The sequence below is a fragment of the Microcaecilia unicolor genome, chromosome 4, assembly GCF_901765095.1.
Source record: "Microcaecilia unicolor chromosome 4, aMicUni1.1, whole genome shotgun sequence".
NCBI lineage: Eukaryota > Metazoa > Chordata > Amphibia > Gymnophiona > Siphonopidae > Microcaecilia > Microcaecilia unicolor.
The window spans coordinates 342731674-342755096 of record NC_044034.1 but is presented as its reverse complement, the minus strand read 5'-3'; the positions used below and the strand labels follow the sequence as shown (position 1 = coordinate 342755096).

General features: G+C 44.6%; 1 protein-coding gene across 4 annotated transcripts in view; it reads left to right on the top strand.

Annotated features, from left to right (window-relative positions):
- Positions 1-23423, top strand: part of LOC115469475 (trifunctional purine biosynthetic protein adenosine-3-like) — an 85293-nt gene that overhangs the window by 47954 nt on the left and 13916 nt on the right. For all 4 annotated transcript variants that reach the window (XM_030202163.1, XM_030202161.1, XM_030202164.1 and 1 more), the window contains exons 12-16: positions 8474-8568; positions 10750-10859; positions 15236-15434; positions 18499-18750; positions 20237-20389. In XM_030202163.1, the coding sequence (XP_030058023.1) occupies positions 8474-8568; positions 10750-10859; positions 15236-15434; positions 18499-18750; positions 20237-20389 (809 nt within the window). The remainder of the gene's footprint in view (positions 1-8473; positions 8569-10749; positions 10860-15235; positions 15435-18498; positions 18751-20236; positions 20390-23423) is intronic.

Below are 23423 nucleotides of genomic sequence, written 5' to 3'. Positions count from 1 at the left end.
GACGCGATGGAAGGACTCAGATCGCCACCCAAGCCTCTAAACCTGTTAGGAAGCCATATCAAGGAGCGAAGAGAGCGAGGTCCTATCTCGGCCTGTTCCATATGTACCCACAACTTTTGAGGGTGAGCCTGAAACCACTCTAGGGCCGATCGCGCCTGAGCAGCCTTGTAATACCACAAGATGTTAGGAACGCCCAACCCTCCCTTCTTCCGTGCCCCATACAACAACGCCCTAGGCAGGCGTGGACGCTTATTAGACCAGACGAACCTAATCAACCGATCCTGCAACTTGGATAAGTAGCTCCTGGAAATCCGCAACGGTAATACCTGAAAGATATATAATAATCTAGGCAAAACATTCATCTTTAGCGAAGCAATCCTGCCTAGCCAGGATAAATCAGTGTTCTCCCACCTATCCAAGTCCCTATAGATGGATGTTAACAAAGGAGGGTAGTTGGCCGAAAACAAGTTCTCGAGACCAGGCGTAATGGTAACCCCCAAATATTTGAGGCCTTTTGTAACCCAACGAAAAGAAAAATTTGCTTTTAAAGAGTCCAAGACCGGAGACGCAATCCCCATAGCCAAGGCCTCAGTTTTACTCATATTTAGTTTAAACCCCGAAACCGTAGAGTAGGCACTCAACTTCTGCATAAGGTTCGGGAGGGAAAGCAAAGGCCTAGTCAAAGAGAGCATGACGTCATCCGCGAAAAGGGCCAATTTATACTCCTGATGACCCACCACAATTCCTGTTATATCGGGATCCAAACGGATAGAGACCGCCAGAGGCTCCATCACCAAGGCAAACAGCATCGGGGATAGCGGGCATCCCTGTCGAGTACCACGGTAAAGTGAAAACCCCTGCGAATTGCCACCGTTTATACGGACACACGCGCTTGGGAGATGATAAAGAGCCTCCACCCACCTGCGAAACCCCGGCCCCACCCCAAACCTATCTAAAACCTGGAGCATGAAAGGCCAGTGAACGCGGTCAAAGGCCTTCTCTGCATCCAAGCCCAACAAACAGACCGGGAGTTTATTCTTCTTTGATATATGGATCAGATGGACCATACGACGAACATTATCCATAGCTTGTCTACCAGGGACAAAGCCTACCTGATCTGGATGTATTAAATAGGGCAGGACCTTTGCTAGTCGGTTGGCTAACACCTTCGCTATGATCTTTACATCGGAGTTTAATATAGAAATTGGACGGTAGGATGCACATTCCGTCTTGTCCTTGCCAGGCTTTGGGAGCACCGCAATCCAAGCTTCCCGCATGGAAGAGGGAAAGTCCTCTCCCGATAAAGCTGCATTAATTAGCTCGGTCAGCAGAGGAGCCATCTCCCCCCTGAAGGTCTTGTAAAATTCGTTAGGCAGGCCATCAAGACCCGGTGATTTCCCAGATGGCAAAGCTTTAATAACCCGCGACACTTCCTCCACGGTGACCTGACCGTCCAATCCTTCTTGCTGAGCCACAGATAGTTGCGGAAGGGAGTGGGCCAAGAGAAAGTTACTCATCTCCTCCATAGACGGATTAATATCAGGAGAGTACAGCTCTTGGTAGAACTCCTGGAAGCGCTGACGTATCTTTCCCGAGGAAGACACATATCCACCCCTGCCATCCCCAACTTTCAAAATAGTGCGATCGGTTTTTCGCTGTGCCAACTTGATTGCTAAAGCCCTACTGGGTTTGTTAGCCTGAACGTATTGGGAGCACTGATACCTGGCATTAACAAATTGCAATTGAGTGGAATAAATGTGATCTAATTTTAACCGAAGACCCTGAATCTCTCTTAATGTGTCCACCGAATGTGAAGTCTTGTGCTGGTCTGAAAGAGTTGATAAACGGGACAAGCACCCCGCCACCTCAGCCCGCTGTTGCCTAGCCCTAGAGCCAGCCTTCTGTAAGAAATACCCCCGTGAAACAGCCTTCAGGGCATCCCAGACCACTCCCAAGGCCGGGCCCGAATTAATGTTAAACTCTATATACTCCTTGAAGAGCTGTCTGTAGCCCCCAAGTATCTCTTCATCCTTCAATAGGGTGGTATTTAAGGTCCACCTCCTATCCCTGTCCTCCTTCCCAAGGGAGGGTAAGCAGGTCCAAACTGGAGCGTGGTCCGAGAGAGTGCAAGTACCAATGTCCGCCTCCCATCCAGCATGAGTTAATGAAATGTCCAGCAACACATAGTCAATTCGCGAGTAAGTGTCGTGGGAGTGGGAAAAAAACGAATAATCCCGAACTCGTGGATGTATAACCCGCCATGCATCAACTACTCCAATATCTCGCACAAACTGATTAAAGGCGTTAGATAATTGACTATCCACTGCAGATGACTTACCCGACCTATCAAGGTCTGGATGTAACGTAGCATTAAAGTCCCCCCCGACAATCAGCTTACCCGAAGGACATGAAATGATACGACCCACTATCCTCTTGAAAAAACCCCCTTGACCCTCGTTCGGAGCATATAAGGAAACCAGATTAAGAGCCTCATTATCAATTGTAAGATGTACAGACAAATATCGCCCCTCTGTATCCCTCTGCACCTTGCCCACTTGGACCTGCAAAGACGAGTGTAACAATATCGCAACTCCCCTTTTTTTAGAGCCATCAGATGCAGAAGCGCAAAAAAACCGTCGGGTAATAAGGTGAGGTCAGGTACCGCTCATGATCCCTTCGCAAGTGCGTCTCCTGGAGGAACACCACATGGGATCCCAGATGCACCAATTCCCTGAAAACTTTTTGGCGTTTTTGAGGCGAGTTAAGGCCTTTGACGTTGTAAGACAAAAACTTTAAGGCTTTACTCATGAGTATGGTCTACTCGCTGCCAAGCAAAGCAACTGCAAAGAACATGTGGAACTAGCAAAGTGAGAGCAACATAAACAGTGAGAGCCCCCCGGACCCAGCCAAAACCAAAGCCTCCGACGAGGGAGGATCCCCCCCCCCTGCTATCTGCCGTACCCCCCCCCCCCCTCCCCTCCCCCCTCCCCTCCCCCCAAGTCCCCCCCCCCCTTGACCGCTACCACCAGGCAGAGAACCCAACTTGTCCTTCTGCCTAGGAAAATGGAGCAAGGAGCCACAGTACCCCACGGCACACTCAAACCACCCCCCCCACTCACCCCCACATCTCTCAACACTTAACCGCCTCACACACACCACTCCTAGCATTTACGCTGACCCAGCCTTAAAGTCTAACTCAACATCATCCCCATTATGTATACTTCAAGCCCATTCTATAACAGCAATCATACATAGCATTGAAACCCCCACTCACTCCACACAAGCCCCCTCCCTCCTATGAAGCTGTTTAAACGATCTCCATATCCCTTCTCCCCCCTACCCCAAACACATTTTCTAAAACAGATTATGAAAACATCAAGCAAAGCTACAAAAAGGGGGGGGGGGGGAAAAGGGGAGAAACAACATATGATAAGTCCAAATGTTAGAGCGCCCACAGGCCTTGCTAACTGAAAAGTCACAGAGTAAAGGACTTCAGATTGATAGTACTGTTCACTTCCCCCTACGGGAAACACGCTTCCATCGCTGCAATTTCTCCCTAGTATCAGACGCGAGTTCCACAGGAGGCGAGGCATGCTGCGTCAAACCTGCTTCATGTAGCTTCTTCCAAGCCTCTGCCACCTGTCTCACCCGACATGCTGCCCCTTTAACAGTAAAACAAAGCGCGAAGGGGAAAGCCCAACGATAGGAAATCTTTTCTTTAATTAGAATGTCAAGTGCTGGCTTCATAGCTCTTCTTTGTGCCAGCGTGAATAACGAGAGGTCCTGGAACACCCCCACACGAGCCTCGTTGTATTCCACTGTGCCCGCCTGACGAGCACTTTGCAAAACTTTTTCTTTTAAAGGATATGAAGCAAATCTGGCAATTATATCCCGAGGGCGATTATCCTGTTGTTTTTTCAAAGCCCTATGTGCACGTTCTATAGCGATTTCACGAGGGTCCAACTCGGCTCCCATCAGCTTGCCACACAAAAGATTCACAATGGCGGGAACGTCTTCGCCATCTCGCGCCTCCGGAACTCCTCTGAAACGGAGATTCTTACGGCGGCCACGATTCTCCAAATCATCGATCTTGTACTGTAGATCATCGCAAGCTGCAAACACCTGGGTAAGCCTTGTTTCCACAGTGCTAAGCTGCTCTCCTTGGTCGTCGACGCGGGCCTCCAGTTCTTCCACTCTGCCTCCAAGCTCGCGAATATCCACATTCATGGCATCGATCCTTTCCAGGATCTCCTCCTTAGACGATTGTATTTCTGCCCGGATTGCTTCCAAACTTTTCGCTAAGTTATGGGAAGCTCGCTGTTTGGGACTCTGCTCCCGCTGTTCTGCATGAGAAAGTGCCGACTCCGAATCGGACCCTGAAGGCCCCGCCGGCGACACGTGGCGCTGCGAGCCCCTTCCCTGTTGTCGAGCGGAGTGGCGCTCACCATCCCTTCTGGATGCAGCCCCCGATTTGCTCATGGCTCCCGCTGCTGTTCCCTTATCGGGCACTCGCTTTATCTCGCTGGAAAGCGGCCAAAGTTAGCGAAATTCTGGGGGAAGAGTGAGGAGCTAAGAATTCAAGCGGCCATCAAGCACCGTGACGTCACTTCCTCCAACTTCTGTTTTCTTGAGGGCGGGATGTAGCTGAACGAAGGACCCCGGATTGGTTGAAGTAGCCTGCTATTGCTGAGGGTACCCATAGTGCACAGCAAGATTAATTATGGCAAGGAAAGAGGTACCAGATTCTGTGTATGTGGGGGGGGGGGGGGGGGGAGACAAAGAGGGAGAAAGGTGCTGCATTGTGGGGGGCAAGGACGGAGAGAGGTGTTGGGCAGAGAGATCCCATGAGAAGTGTGAGAAAGAAAGGGGGTGTGAAAGAGGTGCTGGATGAGGGGCAAAAAAGGAGAGATGTGCCAGAATCTGCGGGGAAAGAAGGAAGGAGTAGGGGCTCTGGTCCTGCAAGGGAAGAAAGAGGAACCTTTACTGGACCCCTGGAGGAGGAAAGAGAAGGAGAGATGCTGGCATGTGGCAGGGGGGCATAGGGACACAAGTTACATTGGACAGGGCAAGAATAGGGACACAGAGATGAGACGCTCAACATGGGGGGAAAGATGGGTGATGCTGGGTCAGATAGATAGAGATGTAGAGAGAAGATGGATGGTGGACATGAAGGGAAAAAAAGTGCCAAATGGACAAGGAGACTCTGGAAAGACAGGTAAGAGAAAAAAAGAGGAAAGCAGAAACCAGAGACTTGGGACCAACACAGTAAGAAAAATAAAATGACCAGACATCAAAAGTAGAAAAAAGAATTCTATTTTCTGTTTATTGATTAGAATAGATCAGTTTTTTTGGAATCTGCTTCTGCCAGAACTGGTTTTAGACATGGCTGGGGCCCAAGAGAAAAACCTCGCTCATTTATGAACTGTAATGCAATATCACTTTGTATTTCTCAACCCGGAAATTGTGATCGCCACTCCGGCACAATGTAAGCCACATTGAGCCTGCAAATAGGTGGGAAAATGTGGGATACAAATGCAACAAATAAATAAAATAGGATCTAGGGGGAAAATTTTTCCTCCTAATTATATGCCAGATATTAAATGGTCCCTCCACCCCCAAGGGTACTCGCCTAAGACAGCCCAAAAACTTGGCCTTGGGTGGCCAGGGTATCACTCTTAATGGTATCCGGCTCAGTCATTTCTTCTCCATTCCCATTCCCTCTGTCAACCAACCATCCATTCTGTCAAAGTTGTGAAGCTTGATAATACAACAAGAAATCTGGCACTGCCATGCCTCCTAACTTTTTAGGATGACACATTGCCTGGTCTCAAACTCTAGGAGGGCGTTTGTTCCAAACGTAGTGGAAAAACCTTCTTTTGAGCCATTAAAAAAAAAAAAAATGTGCGATATTTGAAGGGACGAAGCCATGAAAAGATATAATTGGGTAGTAGCATCATTTTAACAGCATTAATCTGCCCAACCAAGAAATGTTAAGACCTTCCCATCTGTCCAGCTCTCGAAATAACTCGCACCAATTTCCCTGGGAGATTGGCTGTATAGAGTTCCCACACTCTGGGGGGTCAACTTTACACCCAAGTATCTGATACTCTGGGAAGCCCACCAGTATGGGTACCAGTTTTTCAATGTTAAGAGCACATTTTCTGCAAGATTGATATTTAAAATTTCAGATTTTGACATATTTATCTTAAACCCAAAAAGAGCAACATAGTGCCGTAGCTCCTAGCCTTTGGACATTCATAGATCTGATCAGGCCAGGCCATAAATCTCCCCGAGAATCCCATCTACTGTAACAGAGCAAACAAAAAGGGTCAGTGCACTCTATCAAATACCTTTTCAGCATCTAATGATACTAGTAACAATGGAGTTCTAGTGTTGTGTGCTTGCTGGATAAGGTGCACTGCCACAAACCCAGATTGAGCCACATGTATTAACTAGGGCAGCACTACTACTACTACTTATCATTTCTATAGCGCTACTAGACATAAGCAGCGCTGTACACTTGAACATGAAGAGACAGTCCCTGCTCGACAGAGCTTACAATCTAATCAGGACAGACAAGCAGGACAAATAAGGAATAAGGACAAAAAGTAGCAAGATTCCGGAATCCCACTGTAGCAACATTCTGTGCAGAATCCCAAAGAGTAGCAAGATTCCGGAATCCCAAAGTGTAGCAAGATTCTGGAATCCCAAAGACTACCTATAGCGTTACTAGACGAACGCAGCACTGTACTCTTGAACATGAAGAGACAGTCCGTGCTCGACAGAGCTTACAATCTAATTAGGACAGACAAACAGGACAAACGAGATATGGGAATATTAAAGTGAGGATGATAAAATAAGGGTTCTGAACAAGTGAACGAGGGTTAGGAGTTAAAAGCAGCATCAAAAAGGTGGATTTTTAGCTTAGATTTGAAGACGGTCAGAGATGGAGCTTGACGTACCGGCTCGGGAAGTCTATTCCAGGCACATGATGCAGCAAGATAAAAGGAACGGAGTCTGGAGTTAGCAGTGTAGGAGAAGGGTGCAGATAAGAGAGATTTACCCATTGAACGGAGTTCCCGGGGAGGAATGTAGGGAGAGATGAGAGTGGAGAGGTACTGAGGAACTGCAGAGTGAATGCATTTATAGGTCAATAAGAGGCATTTGAACTGTATGTGGAAACGGATAGGAAGCCAGTGAAGTGACTTGAGGAGAGGGCTAATATGAGCATAACGACCCTTGCAGAATATTAGTCGTGCAGCAGAATTTTGAACAGATTGAAGAGGAGAGAGATGGCTAAGTGGGAGACCTGTGAGAAGCAAGTTGCACCTGTTGGACCCTGTGTGCTTATACTTTGGTGAAAATTTTATAATCTGTGCTTAATAGGGAGATAAACCTAAAGGAAGCTCAACATACTGGATCTTTACCAGGCGTAGGAATAGCTGTGATAGTTGCCAATCTCCCCCTTGTTCTTCAAAAAATGTAAAGCTTTATGTAATAATGGGGCAAGATATTTCCTTAGGCACTTATAGTATTTATTTGTAAACCCATTGGGTTCTGGAGCCTTTCCATTTTGTAAAGTTTTGATCGCCTCTTCCATTTCTATGGGATGTGACAGAGCTTTTTTATTTTTATTTTTTTTGTTACATTTGTACCCCGCGCTTTCCCACTCATGGCAGGCTCAATGCGGCTTACATGGGGCAATGGAGGGTTAAGTGACTTGCCCAGAGTCACAAGGAGCTGCCTGTGCCTGAAGTGGGAATTGAACTCAGTTCCTCAGTTCCCCAGGACCAAAGTCCACCACCCTAACCACTAGGCCACTCCTCCACTCCAGCTTCACTCGCTGGCCCCGATAGCTTAGGCAGATCTCAGGGATTTATCTCCTCTGTCCCAGGGGCAATATCAGAGATCTTAATAAAATTCAGTAAATTCCTCCCTAATGTCAGAGGTGGTGGTATATAGCTCACCACTGACAAGTCAAATAGCATTAATCTGAGATTGGGCTGCTTTCTTATGTAATTTGTGAGCCAATAGCCGTCTCGCTTTGTTCGCAAATTCATAGTGCATCTGCTGAACTTGCTGCAGATGGGCTGCCACCTCTGCCATTTGTACTTTATGCAACTCTAGCCTTAATGCATGGAGGAGTGGCCTAGTGGTTAGAGTAGTGGACTTTGGTCCTGGGGAACTGGGTTTGATTCCCACTTCAGGCACAGGCAGCTCCTTGTGACTCTGGGCAAGTCACTTAACCCTCCATTGCCCCATGTAAGCCGCACTGAGCCTGCCATGAGTGGGAAAGCGCGGGGTACAAATGTAACAAAAATAAAATAGATACTATTGGAGATTCTACATGGAATGTTGCTACTATTGGAGATTCTACATGGAATGTTGCTATTCCGCTAGCAACATTCCATGTAGAAGGCTGCGCAGGCTTCTGTTTCTGTGCTTAGGTTATTTCTGCTCTTCTTCTGTTCAGGGGGCTGACGTACAAAGACAGTGGTGTGGATATCCAAGCTGGGAATGTTCTAGTGCAGAAGATAAAACCTTTGGCAGCAGCCACTGCCAGACCAGGTAAAACCTTATGCTAACTCCTTTAAATTGCATTAAAAACTTCAAGGGCCTGCCCAGTTGACTGGGTGGCAGTGTTATACTACCATGCAAGAGACCTTGCTTTTTAAATCCAGGTTTAACGTCTGGGGGCATTGTCTCCAAATGGGTTTGTTTTTGTACATACCATGACAGTAATGAATCTCTCTCCTAATCCAGGGTATATGGAGGATAATGTCAGTCTCTCAAGCTTACTGCTAAGTTCTCCTCTCTAGGCCAGCTGGATATTCTGTAGAGGATAACATTTGCAGCTTTGGGGGCAGTGAGTCTCTTCTGTTATACAATGGCAGCACCTAATGGGCAGCTGTTGGGTGCCACATGTATCAGTCTCTATAGCAAGCCATGCTTTGTGGCCTCTGGCGAAGGGCTGTTGGGTGCCACGTGTATCAGTCTCTATAGCAAGCCATGCTTTGTGGCCTCTGGCGAAGGGCTGTTGGGTGCCACATGTATCAGTCTCTATAGCAAGCCATGCTCTGTGGCCTCTGGCAAAGGGCTGTTGGGTGCCACATGTATCAGTCTCTATAGCAAGCCATGCTCTGTGGCCTCTGGCAAAGGGCTGTTGGGTGCCACATGTATCAGTCTCTATAGCAAGCCATGCTTTGTGGCCTCTGGCGAAGGACTGTTGCTATGTGTTGGCTAGATGAGAGAGGGATAAGGTGTGAGAGGTGGGGAGAAAATGAGATAGTTGTGAACGAAGGCTTGGGGCAGCATAGCTCCAGTAGAAGCTGGTTCTAACTGAAGTGAAAACGGAAGTAGGAGGAAGCAGACAGGCCCAAAACTGGACATTGGCTTAAGGAAATTAGCTAGGAGTCCATCCTACCTTGTAAATTGCAGGCTAGTAGTCAAGTGTTAACGTTTACGATACAGTGCCAACAACTGTTTGTGTGCCATTTTGTTCATTCCTTTCATCTAATCTGTACGGGCTAGCCATGTTCTGTCTTCGTTTTTGTACTAAACTACCTTATTGAACTATTTCACCTTTATTAAAGACCTGGCTTTTCTGACGGTGGTGATTTTTATATGTATTTGGCATGTTCCATTTTATCAGGTTCCCAGTGTGCTGTACAGCTTTGTGCTTTGAAACAATATATATCTTCCCTTGGCTTGAATGCCCTCGACAGCACTTTCATCCAGAGTTCATGAGAACCTCCAAAGGGGCTGAGTAAAGCGGGAACAGTTGAGAAATGGATTTTTGTTACCCAGTTACAGTTGGGTACCATATGCAGCAGTGGAGTTTGTTCAAGATTACCCAGAACCAATAGTAGAAGATTGTTCAGCTTGTGGGCCTGGTACTGGTAGCACAGGATTCCTGTGCCCAGGGTGGGTCATTGGTGCTCCTCTATCTCCTTAGCTTGTGGTTCTGATTACACATAGTTTTTGATGTCCTGGAAATTTTTTTGAGGGGAGGGGTGGTTATTTTTGTTTTGGTTTTTTTTTTATATGTTTGGCAGCAGGGACTTTAATCAGGTTTTAATGGAGGAGTGGCCTAGTGGTTAGAGTGGTGAACTTTGGTCCTGAGGAACTGAGTTCGATTCCCAATTCAGGCACAGGCAGCTCCTTGTGACTCTGGGCAAGTCACTTAACCCTCCATTGCCCCATGTAAGCCGCATTGAGCCTGCCATGAGTGGGAAAGCGCGGGGTACAAATGTAACAAAAATAAAAGAGATACTATTGGAGATTCTACATGGAATGTTGCTACTATTGGAGATTCTACATGGAATGTTGCTATTCCACTAGCAACATTCCATGTAGAAGGCTGTGCAGGCTTCTGCTTCCGTGAGTCTGACGTCCTGCATGCAGAACGTCAGACTCACAGAAGCAGAAGCCTGCGCTGCCACATTGGTGATCTGCAAGGGCCAACTTCTACATGGAATGTTGCTAGTGGAATAGCAACATTCCATGTAGAATCTCAAATAGTAGCAACAGTGGAGGAGTGGCCTAGTGGTTAGGGTGGTGGACTTTGGTCCTGAGGAACTGAGTTCGATTCCCAATTCAGGCACAGGCAGCTCCTTGTGACTCTGGGCAAGTCACTTAACCCTCCATTGCCCCATGTAAGCCGCATTGAGCCTGCCATGAGTGGGAAAGCGCGGGGTACAAATGTAACAAAAACAAAACATGTAATATGTTCCATTTTTTGTCTACCAGGGTGTAATGCAGAGCTGGGGGGATTTGCTGGTGTCTTTGACCTGAAGGCAGCTGGCTATACTGACCCTGTTTTGGTATCTGGCACTGATGGAGTTGGAACCAAACTAAAGGTAACACACACGTGTACACAAGCATAATGCTTGTGTAACTTTCTGAAGAAGCGGTACCAAAAGTTAAATTTCACATAGTTGTGTTATGTTGAGTGAAATTGTGGGCAAGAATATCCATGTACTTGTTTCTGTGCTTGACTGCTGACCCCTTTGGCATTACTGAAAGGACTGCTTCCCCCCTTACATTTTTTGTATTTTCTGCAATAACTAGAATGCATCTTTTTCAGTGTTGCTGTTCTCTGAGTTCTCTTAGTGGTTTGGTGCTAAACGTATATTGGGATGTGAGAAAGATCAGCAAAGATAATGGTGATATGGCTAAGGAAGAGAAATTTAAATGTTTCGGAATAACACTTTGATCCCTTTCACCCATTTAGTTTTTTGGCTGCTGGATGAATCATTTTACTGCCACATTGTGAGTCATACAGCAGGATCAGCAAATATATTCTTGAGGAAAAGATACAGGTTAAATAGGTTTATCTGATTTTCAGTGTGGAGGGTAAAATAATTCACTATATACTTGGATCTATTTAATTTTTGTCTAGTATTTAACTGTTTGAAGCAAAAGCAAATAAGTAATTGACTGCAGAGAAACATGCCCTGATAGAGAGGGTACATGCCCACATTCAGGGGTTGGAAGAGAGAGTCCTTAGTCTGTAAGTGGGGAAGATGGATCACTTATCCACTGATGTTTTTTTAAGGCAGTTGGAGTTTGCAGCAAGTTTGAACTTGGTTTTTCTCAGGGACCAATAGAGCTACCAAACTCCTGTACTAAGGTATTGCACTGACATAAGAATAAGCCAGAAATGATGTGCATGAATTTTCAAGAAGACCAGATTGAAAGAAACAGAAGAACGAACCTCCACAAGTCTCAAGAGGAGAACAAACACACAGCGAAGGTGATACAGCAAATGACGCACTAGCTGGCAGTATACAGTTGCGTGATAGACTTGTGTTCATTTGGTTGAACATTTAGATATTTCGCCGTGGTACAAGCACTTGTGTTAATACAACTTTATTTTGAAGTTGATGATTTTTCATACACAACATTTTCTTCTATTAAGGTACATCACATGACTCTGACTCCTGATGTAGGCTTAAGGGGCAAAACATGGCCCATGTCAAGTCTGGAATTTTTCACAATAAAGAACTCTTTAACGCATAGGAGTACTGTTTTGGGCTGTGTTACCTTTGCTGTGTGTTTGTTCTCCTCATGAATTTTCAATTCCACTTAAATCCGTTCTACAAATTAAGTATTGGCAAGTAAATTCTCCATGAGCTGCTTCCAGTCACACATTGCTTGATGTAAGAGATGGGTTTCAACATTATAAGGGAAAGATGGAGACTAAATGACACGTTTCAGTTCTTGCATGACAAAAGTATTGATTAGAGAATTATTAGTTGGGATGTTTGGAATGCCACAATTAAATATCAAGTAGGACCATTCTGAAATGCGGCATTGCCCTTTGGTATTCCAAGTAGCAGCTTAATAAGCGAGCTCTCAGGGAGGTTGAAAGGAGATGGCGAAAAACTCATAGTGACAATGATGAAGATCAGTATCAACAGCTGTTATGTTCTTGTCACCTTACCCTGTCAATGAACTTTTCTTTAAATCATCCATGAGAATTTTCTGTAGTGCATGAACTCACTGATCTTGAGAGAATGGCAGTCCCTGATTCCTTGACCCCTTTGTTTGCTGCTAACTTAGACAGAAAATTGTAGATCTTTCTGTGATGGCAGCAGGGCCGTGCCTAGGGTCTCTGGTGCCCCCCTGCAGACTATCAGTTGGCGCCCCCACCCCCTCCGTCTAGCAAAGCAGGAACAGAAGGGAGCAGGCAAGTAAGCTGGACCTCAGGAAAAAAATAGCACTGTATGTATCCCTCATTGATAAGGCTCTGACTCTAAAGTTTAGCAATTTCATTAAAGCAAAATGTATTTTCATAACACTTCAAAGATTTCCAACTCAAAATAGGAATGCTAATTCAAAATGTGAGCAAAGTCCTCTTAGTTTCCAAAGATTCTTTTTCTAATCTCCTTTGCACCAAAGGATATAATTCAGATCAAACATTTGTCTCTGATCAACTATCTCAGATCAAATATTTATTTCAGATTAAATATTAAGGTTTCCTTGCTTACAGTCACTTAAATCTACCTAGCCTTTATATAGCTTATAGGATTTAAACACTCTTAAACTGAAATTCACCCTTTTCTATTCTTCATAAACTTCAAGTAATCCTGAAATATTCAGATCCTTTTTCACTAGAGAAATCTCAAACTTCAATCTCCACCAACCTCTTTTCATTCATATTTTCTCATTTACCACATAATCTGGCAGTCTTTTATAATTTCAGTCAACACACATAGGAACTCACAGCTGCATGTCTCTCTTGGCCAAACCGACAGTCAGTTGCTGTCTCACTCTGTTCCCTTCCGGGCAGATTTCTAACAAAAGCTGATCATCCAATCAGAGAGCTCTATTTGAATGCAGATTAACATACAGACACTGTAATGGGAATTTTTAGTGAAAAACACTAGATAAACCCTTCGTTTTTGGACCAAACTTCACACTTTTGATCAGAGCCATGCCCTAACATTAAGGCTGTAAACACTTCCATCATTTTTTATTCATAAATATGCAAATGAGAACCTCCCAAAAACGGACTAATTTGCATACGATTTAAACAAATCTGAGCATATGACAACCAAGTACAGAGTCCCAGCACCTGAATTCTGCAATTAGATTTAATACAAATACTTTTAAAACTTATTTTTAGCACTTTTAAAATTTCAGGTTGTCTTTAATTTGAATGCGGTTCAAGCTCTGAAGCTCACCCTGAGTGAGGAATTACCCACAAACCACAGCATATATAGCAATTTGGTTGCATTCTTTAAAATAACTTGAAGAGCCTGCCTGCCTCAGTGAATAATGCTGTTGCTTTCACTTCCGGTTTTAGGGCGATCGCAACTTCAGCTAAAAGATTTTGCAAGTGAGTGGAAAGCAGGGACCGCAGGGCAGCAGCGCCCCTCGAAGGCAGGCGCCCCCCTGCATTGCTTACCTGGCTTACCGCATTGGCACGGCCCTGGATGGCAGAGGGTTATGATTTGATTGAGTCAGATGAGGAAACTCAGCTGGTATTTATGGTCTGACTTTCTTGACATTACCAGTGATAGCCTAAGCAAGCTTGTACAGGACATGTAACACAACAACCTCAGCTCTGGATCCTTCTGGGTGGCTAGTTGAATGTTATCCTACCTGATATTTCTGTGATTATACAACAGTTAGTATCTTTGTCATGAGCTTTAGATTTGACTTAGTTTATGCAGTGTTTGACCAATTTTAAAGAGATACAATTGAAATGTGGATGATAATTCCTTTAGACCCATTTCTAGTCTCCTATTTTTTGGGAAAGTGATGTGTGAACTGCTCTGTATTGGTTAAAAGATTTTGTGGATGAACTTGCTGTTAGAAGACCAGCAACACAGATTTTAAAAAATCCTTGGTGTGGCGATCTTTGTTTGCTTCTATGTTAAGTATGATACGATTGGTTACTTGAAACAACCAAATGAAACCCTACTTATTGATTTTAAGAGCTAACCTCTATATCTGATAGTCATTCCATATTACTACGAAGTCTGAAGGGCTTTGGTAATTGGGTTCTTTGTTTTGAAATGGTTTCAGTCTTCTTTGACTAGTTCTGCTATTTCTGCTTTGATACCTGTCTCTCGGGGTACCACAGGAGTCTGCCCTTTTTGCTCTTTATTTAATCTGTATCTTCAACCTTTTATGTAGTAAACACATGCCAATGATATCATAATTTATGCACCGTACACCATTTTTAGTGGCATTTACTTATCTCCACTCTTTTCCTATTTTTGTACCATAAAAATCTGGCTGAGAGAAATAGCTTTATTAAAATGCAGAGACAGAGACGCTGGTAAGTTCCTGAGATGTGTTATCTGATTAGACCGCCATGATTCTGTTTGACAATATTGAAGAAGATGTAAGAGATCTGCCCGAACCAGAAATGGTTTTCAAGGGTGATGCGGGTGATGTACTGAGCCAAATCGACAAATTAAGAGTAGTAAATCACCTGGACTAGATGGCATACATCCAAGGGTACTTGAAGAACTGGAGCATGAAATTGCTGATTTGCTGTTAGTAATATGTAATCTGTCTTTAAAATCATCTGTAGTACCTGAAGATTGGAGGGTGGCCAATGTGACGCTGATTTTTACAATTCTTGGTGGCCTTAGTCACACTTCAGTGCATGGTACTATTTTATGTGGTACAGTACCATAATTTTTCTCTTCCTGTAAGTATCCCAGCTTGTCTCTCTGTCTGGAACACCATCACAGCTTCTCCTCCCCTCTTTCTACAGATTGCACAGATGTGCGGTAAGCATGACACCGTGGGCCAGGATCTGGTTGCGATGTGTGTTAATGACATCCTGGCTCAGGGAGCAGAACCCCTCTTCTTCCTCGATTATTTCGCCTGTGGGAGACTGGATGTCGATGTGGCTGAAGCTGTTGTAACTGGAATAGCAGAAGCCTGTAAAATTGCAGGATGTGCTCTCCTGGGTATGATTACACTTGATTAGAGTAATTTATTATTGGGCACCTAGCTTAAGTGAGCAGAAAGGTGCCTATTTTGCCGCTATTTTATAAAAACACATGCTGGTTGATATTCAAAACGATTTGACCAGCCAGAAATGGCTGCTGACCGGTTAAATCACTCATTCGGGCCTATCCGCTAATTTTCAGCAGCACTTAACCAATTATCAGTGCTGAAAATTAGCAGTTAGCGCCTAAATGAAAACCAGCTATTTTGGGGGTGTTCCAGGGGTGGAGTCAGTACGGCCAATGTTCAGCACTTAATCAGTCAGTTTTGGAATCTGTTCTAATTACAGCATGTATCAGGGTTAAAGAACATTTTGTCTGTTATAAGGCGAAAGTAAGGTGCTTAGGTGTATTTGGTGATATATGGATCCATCCTATTTACTTGGCCTTCACTCCCAGTCTTTGAGGGCCACCAACAAGCCAGGTTTTCAAGATATCCCTAATAAATATGCATGTAGGGTTAGGTTCTATATATAGTGCCTGAAAATATATACGCCTAGTCTTATTCTGTAAAAAAAAAAAAACAAAAACCTAAATGTTATAGAATAGGCTTAAACTTCCACGCAGTATATAGAATAACACCGAGCGCCTGTCCACGTGACCGAATGTAGTCTGGCCATGTTTTACTTGGCATAAATCCGATGCTTAAATTTAGGCACAGAGCAGGTGTATTCTATAACAACGTGCATAGATTTTAGAAACGCCCACCCACCCCCATGTCCAATGCCCCCTTTTAACTATGTGACTCAGAATTTAGGCACACCGTATTACAGAATACGCTTAGCGAGTTGTGTGTGTAAATCTTAATGCCAGTTACAGCTGATAGTTGCTCATTAAAATCCAGTTAACAATGCTGATTAGCTAGTTAACCAATTAAGTTATGCACTGTTATAGAATTTTCCGTGCGAAAATTAAGGCGGCATATATAGCATCTGTTGTCTTTGTGTTTTGTACTACCAAAGCAGCAAGAATTTAATAAGTCTACTACACCAAAATGGTATGGGATTGCCAAAACTTACACACTCTTCCCACTTCCTCCTCTACCACCTTCCTCCCTCACCCATCTTACTTACCCACTTTTATTGTTCACCTTTTTATATGGACTTTGGTCCTGGGGAACTGAGGAACTGAGTTCGATTCCCACTTCAGGCACAGGCAGCTCCTTGTGACTCTGGGCAAGTCACTTAACCCTCCATTGCCCCATGTAAGCCGCATTGAGCCTGCCATGAGTGGGAAAGCGCGGGGTACAAATGTAACAAAAATAAAATAGATACTGTTGGAGATTCTACATGGAATGTTGCTACTATTGGAGATTCTACATGGAATGTTGCTATTCCACTAGCAACATTCCATGTAGAAGGCTGCGCAGGCTTCTGTTTCTGTGAGTCTGACGTCCTGCATGTACGTGCAGGACATCAGACTCACAGAAGCAGAAGCCTGCGCGGCCACATTGGTGATCTGCAAGGGCCGACTTCTACATGGAATGTTGTTAGTGGAATAGCAACATTCCATGTAGAATCTCAAATAGTAGCAACAGTGGAGGAGTGGCCTAGTGGTTAGGGTGGTGGACTTTGGTCCTGGGGAACTGAGGAACTGAGTTCGATTCCCACTTCAGGCACAGGCAGCTCCTTGTGACTCTGGGCAAGTCACTTAACCCTCCATTGCCCCATGTAAGCCGCATTGAGCCTGCCATGAGTGGGAAGCGCGGGGTACAAATGTAACAAAAAAAAAAAATATATATTGTATTTAGCCGTTTTATCCTTTTTGTGTTATCTTTTAAACCTATTATATATTATGTAAGCCGCATTGAGCCCGCTAATAAGCGGGAAAGCGCGGGGTATAAATGATACAATACAAAACATTGCATGTAAAAGTTTTGAGGTTTATTTTTATCCTACAGCTTGCATTGTCTTTAAGTGTTTTGTGCTACCAAAGCAGCAAGAATTGAATAAATATGCGTGAGAGAGATTTTCATATCTACTACCGCTCATGCTTATTAGGGATATCTTGAAAACCTGACCTGTTGTCAGTCCTTGAGGACTAGGAGTGAAGACCAAGGTCCTACATGCTTTGACTCCTAGCTATTCTGGAATCTTTTGAGAAAAGTGTGTCACCTACTCAACCTGCAGTTTCTCATTTTCTTCACGCCAGGCCTAAATTGCACAATGCAGAATATAGGGTCATGTGTATTAAAGGGTCCATCACTTCTAATTCTTTCCTTTGTGGCTGTTTGGTCTGTCTTCCTGATGAGCTTTTTTTCCAAAATTAGCTTTTGTCTGTCCACCTCTATGTATGAAGGGCAGATTTTTGTTATACTTAAGCAGTGGCGTAGGAAGGGGGGTGGGGGGTGGGGCGGTCCGCCCCGGGTGCACGCCGCTGGGGTGGGTGTCGGCTCCGCTGGTTCCCTGCTGTCTCTGCCCCGGAACAGGTTACTTCCTGTTCCGGGGCAGAGAGAGCAGGGAACCAATGGAGCCGATGGAGCTCCCAGTGACGACGTGCACTCGGCGGAGCGCCAGTGGTAACAATGCGCTCCGAGGGGGGGGGTGTACCATGCTGAATCCGGGAGGGGGGTGCGCAGCGGCGACCCGTCCCGAGTGTCAGCCGCCCTCGCGACGCCACTGTAGTTAAGTGTGATACTCCTATGCCTTCCAGCCCAGAGCCAAAATATTGTAGAGTTAAATAATATTTTGAGCACATAGGTAAATAGGGAGGGAGAAAGCAAGTAAGGATAAGGGTATATTTTTTTATCCACTCAGTTTCAGGAACCATGAGTAAAGCAGAAGTTATTGAGCCTCTTTTTTTATACTAAGTCACACACTGTCAGGTTGTATGAGCTCACACAATAGTGTAGGTAAAAATTGACACTAGTCAAGTGACTGGACACACACTTTCTGACATACTGTCCTCGCTGTGCTTCTGGTAAGGGAAAAGAACACCTTTTTCTAGGTATCTTCAATTTAAATCTCTCTCTTCCAACCCCACTCCCATTTCCTCCTCCCCCCCCACCCCCCCCACCTTCCAACAGGTGGAGAGACTGCGGAAATGCCGGGCATGTACTCCCCTGGAGAATACGACCTTGCTGGGTTTGCGGTTGGCGCAGTGGAGCGTGGGCACATGCTCCCACAGCTGGAGAGGATACGCGATGGGGATGTTGTCATTGGAATAGCTTCTTCTGGGCTGCACAGCAATGGCTTTAGCCTCGTGAGAAAGATTCTTGAAAAGTCTTCCTTGACGTACTCCTCTCCTTCTCCTGAGAGTGGAGAGCACCATACCTGGGGTACGCTGTCTAAGCAAGTATCTCTAGCTTTATATGTGAGTTAAAGTACAGTGTTACTGCATGGTATTGGGCAGAGGAAACTGGAGAACTGCATCAATACTGTTCTGTCACAGATTTTGTATTTAGCTCTTGCCTTTCAATAGTAGCTCAAGATGAGTTACATTCAGGCGGTGGAGGGTGAAGTGGCTAGCCGAAGGCCACAAGGGATATCAGAGGGATTTTAAACTCTGGCTTCCTGCTTCTCAACCCACTTCTCTAATTACTAGGCTAGTTCCCACTCCATCTAGTTCAGCCTTCTCTGTTTCAGAATATCAGTACTTGCAAAGAGATGGTCCCTCGATGGGCTAAAGTGGGCTGCTCAGTGACCCATGCCAGCTCCCCAGTACTGGAGTGGCCCCCAAAGTGCATACCTAGCACCAGTGTTTGGTTGACAGGTGCTGACTTGTAGAGAGGTCCACTTTGGTCTCCATGGCCCATCAGATGTAGAATTGGACCCAACATCCCTGCAGCATTCTCCATTATAATCTGTACCATGGAATCAAGGGTTAATGCAAGATTAGAGGGGAGGCGTTATATAGGAATGTTGATTATACTCAATGTTGATGAGAGAATAACCAGGGTGACATTGTCGTCTTGTCATGTCTTCACTTTGGGTTTATTTCTCCTTTTGTTTCTTTTTGATCAAGTGAATCATATAAAATAGTTTAACTATAAATGGAGGGAAAGGGGGATTAACGTAAAGACGACTGATGGACCAGCTATTATTAGTTTGTGTTCAAGAACATATGGTTAGCTTAGATTTGTGTACACCCAGATAAGTAGATATATTCTTATTGAATTGTCACCAAAGATGTTGGAACATAAAGCAGAAGGGGACAGAGGGTGGGTTAGGGAGGAGGGGAGAAATTGTCAAAAAGATTGATGTTGGCCTTTGTCATTGCATTTCTATTTTTGATGATCTGCTGGTGGTATGTATGCTAATGCCAGATATTGGATGTAGTTAATGTTTGTCATTCATCAATAAAAATGTTGAAATATAATCTGTACCATGGAATCAAAACCCCTTTTAAATAGCAAAAACAGAGTGTTCAAAATTTAATTAAAAGTTACTCACCTTGATAGCATTACTTGTTCTTCTAATAACCTGTTTTTGGTTTTATTGGGCCAGATATCAGAAAATGTAGTTGTACTGTATCTGATAAACCAGGCAACGGAGTCTTGGTTGTTTTATGCCTATTTTGAGCCAGACATCTCATCTCAAAATTGGAATATTTCACAAGCGGGAATTTTAAATTGTACCGTTTGCATTGATAACCAGGCATCCTTTAGATATTAAGGTATGGTCCATTCAGCATATCACATGAACTTGCAATGATTTTTTTTCCCCTAATTTGAACCTGTGCGAAGACTGTGTATGTAGTAATATATAACTAATTATGTAAAAACTAGGTGGTTTTCAGTCACACACTTGTGCTTGTGTTTCTAGGTGAACTCTTGCTAACGCCAACAAAGATCTACAGTAAAACACTTTTAGCTGTCCTCCGGTCAGGGCATGTAAAAGCCTACGCTCACATCACTGGGGGAGGCTTACTGGAGAACATCCCCAGAGTTCTGCCGGAGTGTCTCGCTGTAAGCTTAGGTAAGATGGGAAAAACTTGAAGGACTGAAACAATGCTGAGATCAGCATCCTTCTGCATGTTGTACTACCTCCTAAATAGGCTAATGTAAGGGAAGGGAAATGGGACTTGATATACCGCCTTTCTGAGGTTTTTGCAACTACATTCAAAGCGGTTTACATATATTCAGGTACTTATTTTGTACCAGGGGCAATGGAGGGTTAAGTGACTTGCCCAGAGTCACAAGGAGCTGCAGTGGGAATCTGAACTCGGTTCCCCAGGATCAACGTCCACTGCACTAACCACTAGGCTACTCCTCCACTCCAAGACATCCTAAGATGGTAATCATGGGACCTTGAAATCCCACAGGTATGATGGGAGAATCCAGTGTTCTCTCCATTGTTCGTTGATGGGCCTCTTCTTTGGATTTCTACTGTGTACAATTCTGAAGACCATCTTCAAAAATATATAAACGGGATGGAGATTGTAAGCTCCTTTGAGCAGGGACTGTCCTTTTTTGTTTAAACTGTACAGCGCTGCGTAACCCTAGTAGCGCTCTAGAAATGTTAAGTAGTAGTAGTCACTCCAGAGAGAGGCTACTAATATAGTTGGTGGTCTTCATCATAAAGTGCATGGGGACAAAGACCTCAATACATATATTTTGGAAGAAAGGTAGGAGAGGGAGATGCAATAGAGACGTTTAAATATCCCCATGGCATAAATGCACAGAAACAGTGTCTCTTTCAACTGTAAGGAGGCTATGGAATGAGAAGGCATAGGATGACGGTGAAAGAGGATAGACTCGGAAGTAACCGGAGGAAAATATTACTTTACGGAAAGAATGGTGGATACGTGGAACAGCCTTCTGTTGGAGGTGGTAGAGATGGAGACTGTATGTGAGTTCAAGAAAGCATGGGGCAAGCGCATATGATTGTTTAGGGACAGGAAGAGATAGTAGATGATATGGATGGGCAGACTGGATAGTCCATATGGTCTTTATCTGTCATTGTCCTATGTTCCTATGGCCTAAGAAAGGTCTTGCAATCTTTAGAGAATTAAGAAGCTGAAAACAGGACCGAGAACCAGCCGGGCCCAGGGCAGGACTGGGCCGCCCTCTTACCTTCATGCCTCAGTGACTGCTGTTGTCCTCTCCTGCTCCTTTGTGCTGGGAGTCAGGACCCAGATGATTGTATTGTAATATCGCAAATATCGCGCTAATGCAATCATCTGGGTCCTGGGTCGCAGGAGAGACAGACTCAGAAGCAGGCAGGCATGAAGAAGTTTGCCAGGCCTGGGCCCCCCTTGGAGGCTGAGCCGGGGAATTTTGCCCCCCCCCCCCCCCCCCCCAACCTCTCGGTGGCCCTGACTGAAAATCTGTGTCCTAAATCGGTGGTTTCCAAACCTGGTCCTGGAGGCACCCCATCCAGTTGGATTTTCAGGATATCCATAATGAATATTCATGAGATGTTTGCATGTACTTCCTCCACTACCTGCATATATCTCATGAATATTCATTGTGGGTATCCCAAAAACTTGGTTGGTTGGGGTGCCTCCGGGATCAAGTTTGGAAACCACTGTCCTAAGTGATTTCTACCTAGTGGGAATCTGCTTCCTTCAAGGTCCTGTAAGAATTTTAAATTGCAGGGATCAGTCTATAACACACTGCCTTGCAAATGAGTCATGTCAAACCCTGAGTGAGCTGACACCACTCTTGTGTTTAGTCTCCTGGAATGGTTTAATTGTTCCAGCATTTTGCTATAGAGACAGCTTAACCTCTGCCTGCTAATGAGTCATTGCACTAAAACACAGCAGTGTGAGTCTGCCAAAATGAATAGCCTATCTCTGTGATTCAAGGCTTGTTGGACACCAGGATGGTGTTTTCCTGGCCGAGCCATCAGCCTTATACTCTTGCAGGGAGGATAAGAGCAGCAAGACAACCAGTATATATAGAGGCAACCTTTGGGGTCAGTTTTGCCATACATCAACTGCAATAAATTTGCCATCCTGGAATTGATAAGGAGAGTGTCTGTCAGTTATTCACAAATTTATCACTGATTTGTGGTAGGTTAATAACACATCATTGTGTTGAGTCATTATCACAATGGAGTGGAGGAGTGGCCTAGTGGTTAGGGTGGTGGACTTTGGTCCTGGGGAACTGAGGAACTGAGTTCGATTCCCACTTCAGGCACAGGCAGCTCCTTGTGACTCTGGGCAAGTCACTTAACCCTCCATTGCCCCATGTAAGCCGCATTGAGCCTGCCATGAGTGGGAAAGCGCAGGGTACAAATGTAACAAAAATAAAATAGATACTATTGGAGATTCTACATGGAATGTTGCTACTATTGGAGATTCTACATGGAATGTTGCTATTCCACTAGCAACATTCCATGTAGAAGGCTGCGCATGCTTCTGTTTCTGTGAGTCTGACGTCCTGCACATACGTGCAGGATGTCAGACTCGCAGAAGCCTGCGTGGCCACATTGGTGGAATAGCAACATTCCATGTAGAATCTCAAATAGTAGCAACAGTGGAGGAGTGGCCTAGTGGTTAGGGTGGTGGACTTTGGTCCTGAGGAACTGAGTTCAATTCCCATTTCAGGCACAGGCAGCTCCTTGTGACTCTGGGCAAGTCACTTAACCCTCCATTGCCCCATGTAAGCCGCATTGAGCCTGCCATGAGTGGGAAAGCGCGGGGTACAAATGTAACAAACAAAACAAATATTAGTCTGAGTCATTATTACAAAAAATATTTATTAGTCTTTTTTAAGTATATATAAATAAATATAGTTGTTTGGTTTTTAACTCTAATTTTTGTCTGGTTCCTGTTCTTTGGATAAGCCTGGTTCACATTCCCGCTCTTGTTTGCATTTATTAGGTTAATAACGAAACATGATTTGAGATACCTAATAGCAGGTTCCATTTAATTCAGTTTAAAAGGATTGTGGTGATATCATTCAGCCTGTTCTAAAACTCTTGTAACTGATTTCCTGCCATTAATATTTTAAAAGTTGATTTTTCTATAGAATTTTACATAAGTTCAGGGTCTTGGCTGCTTACT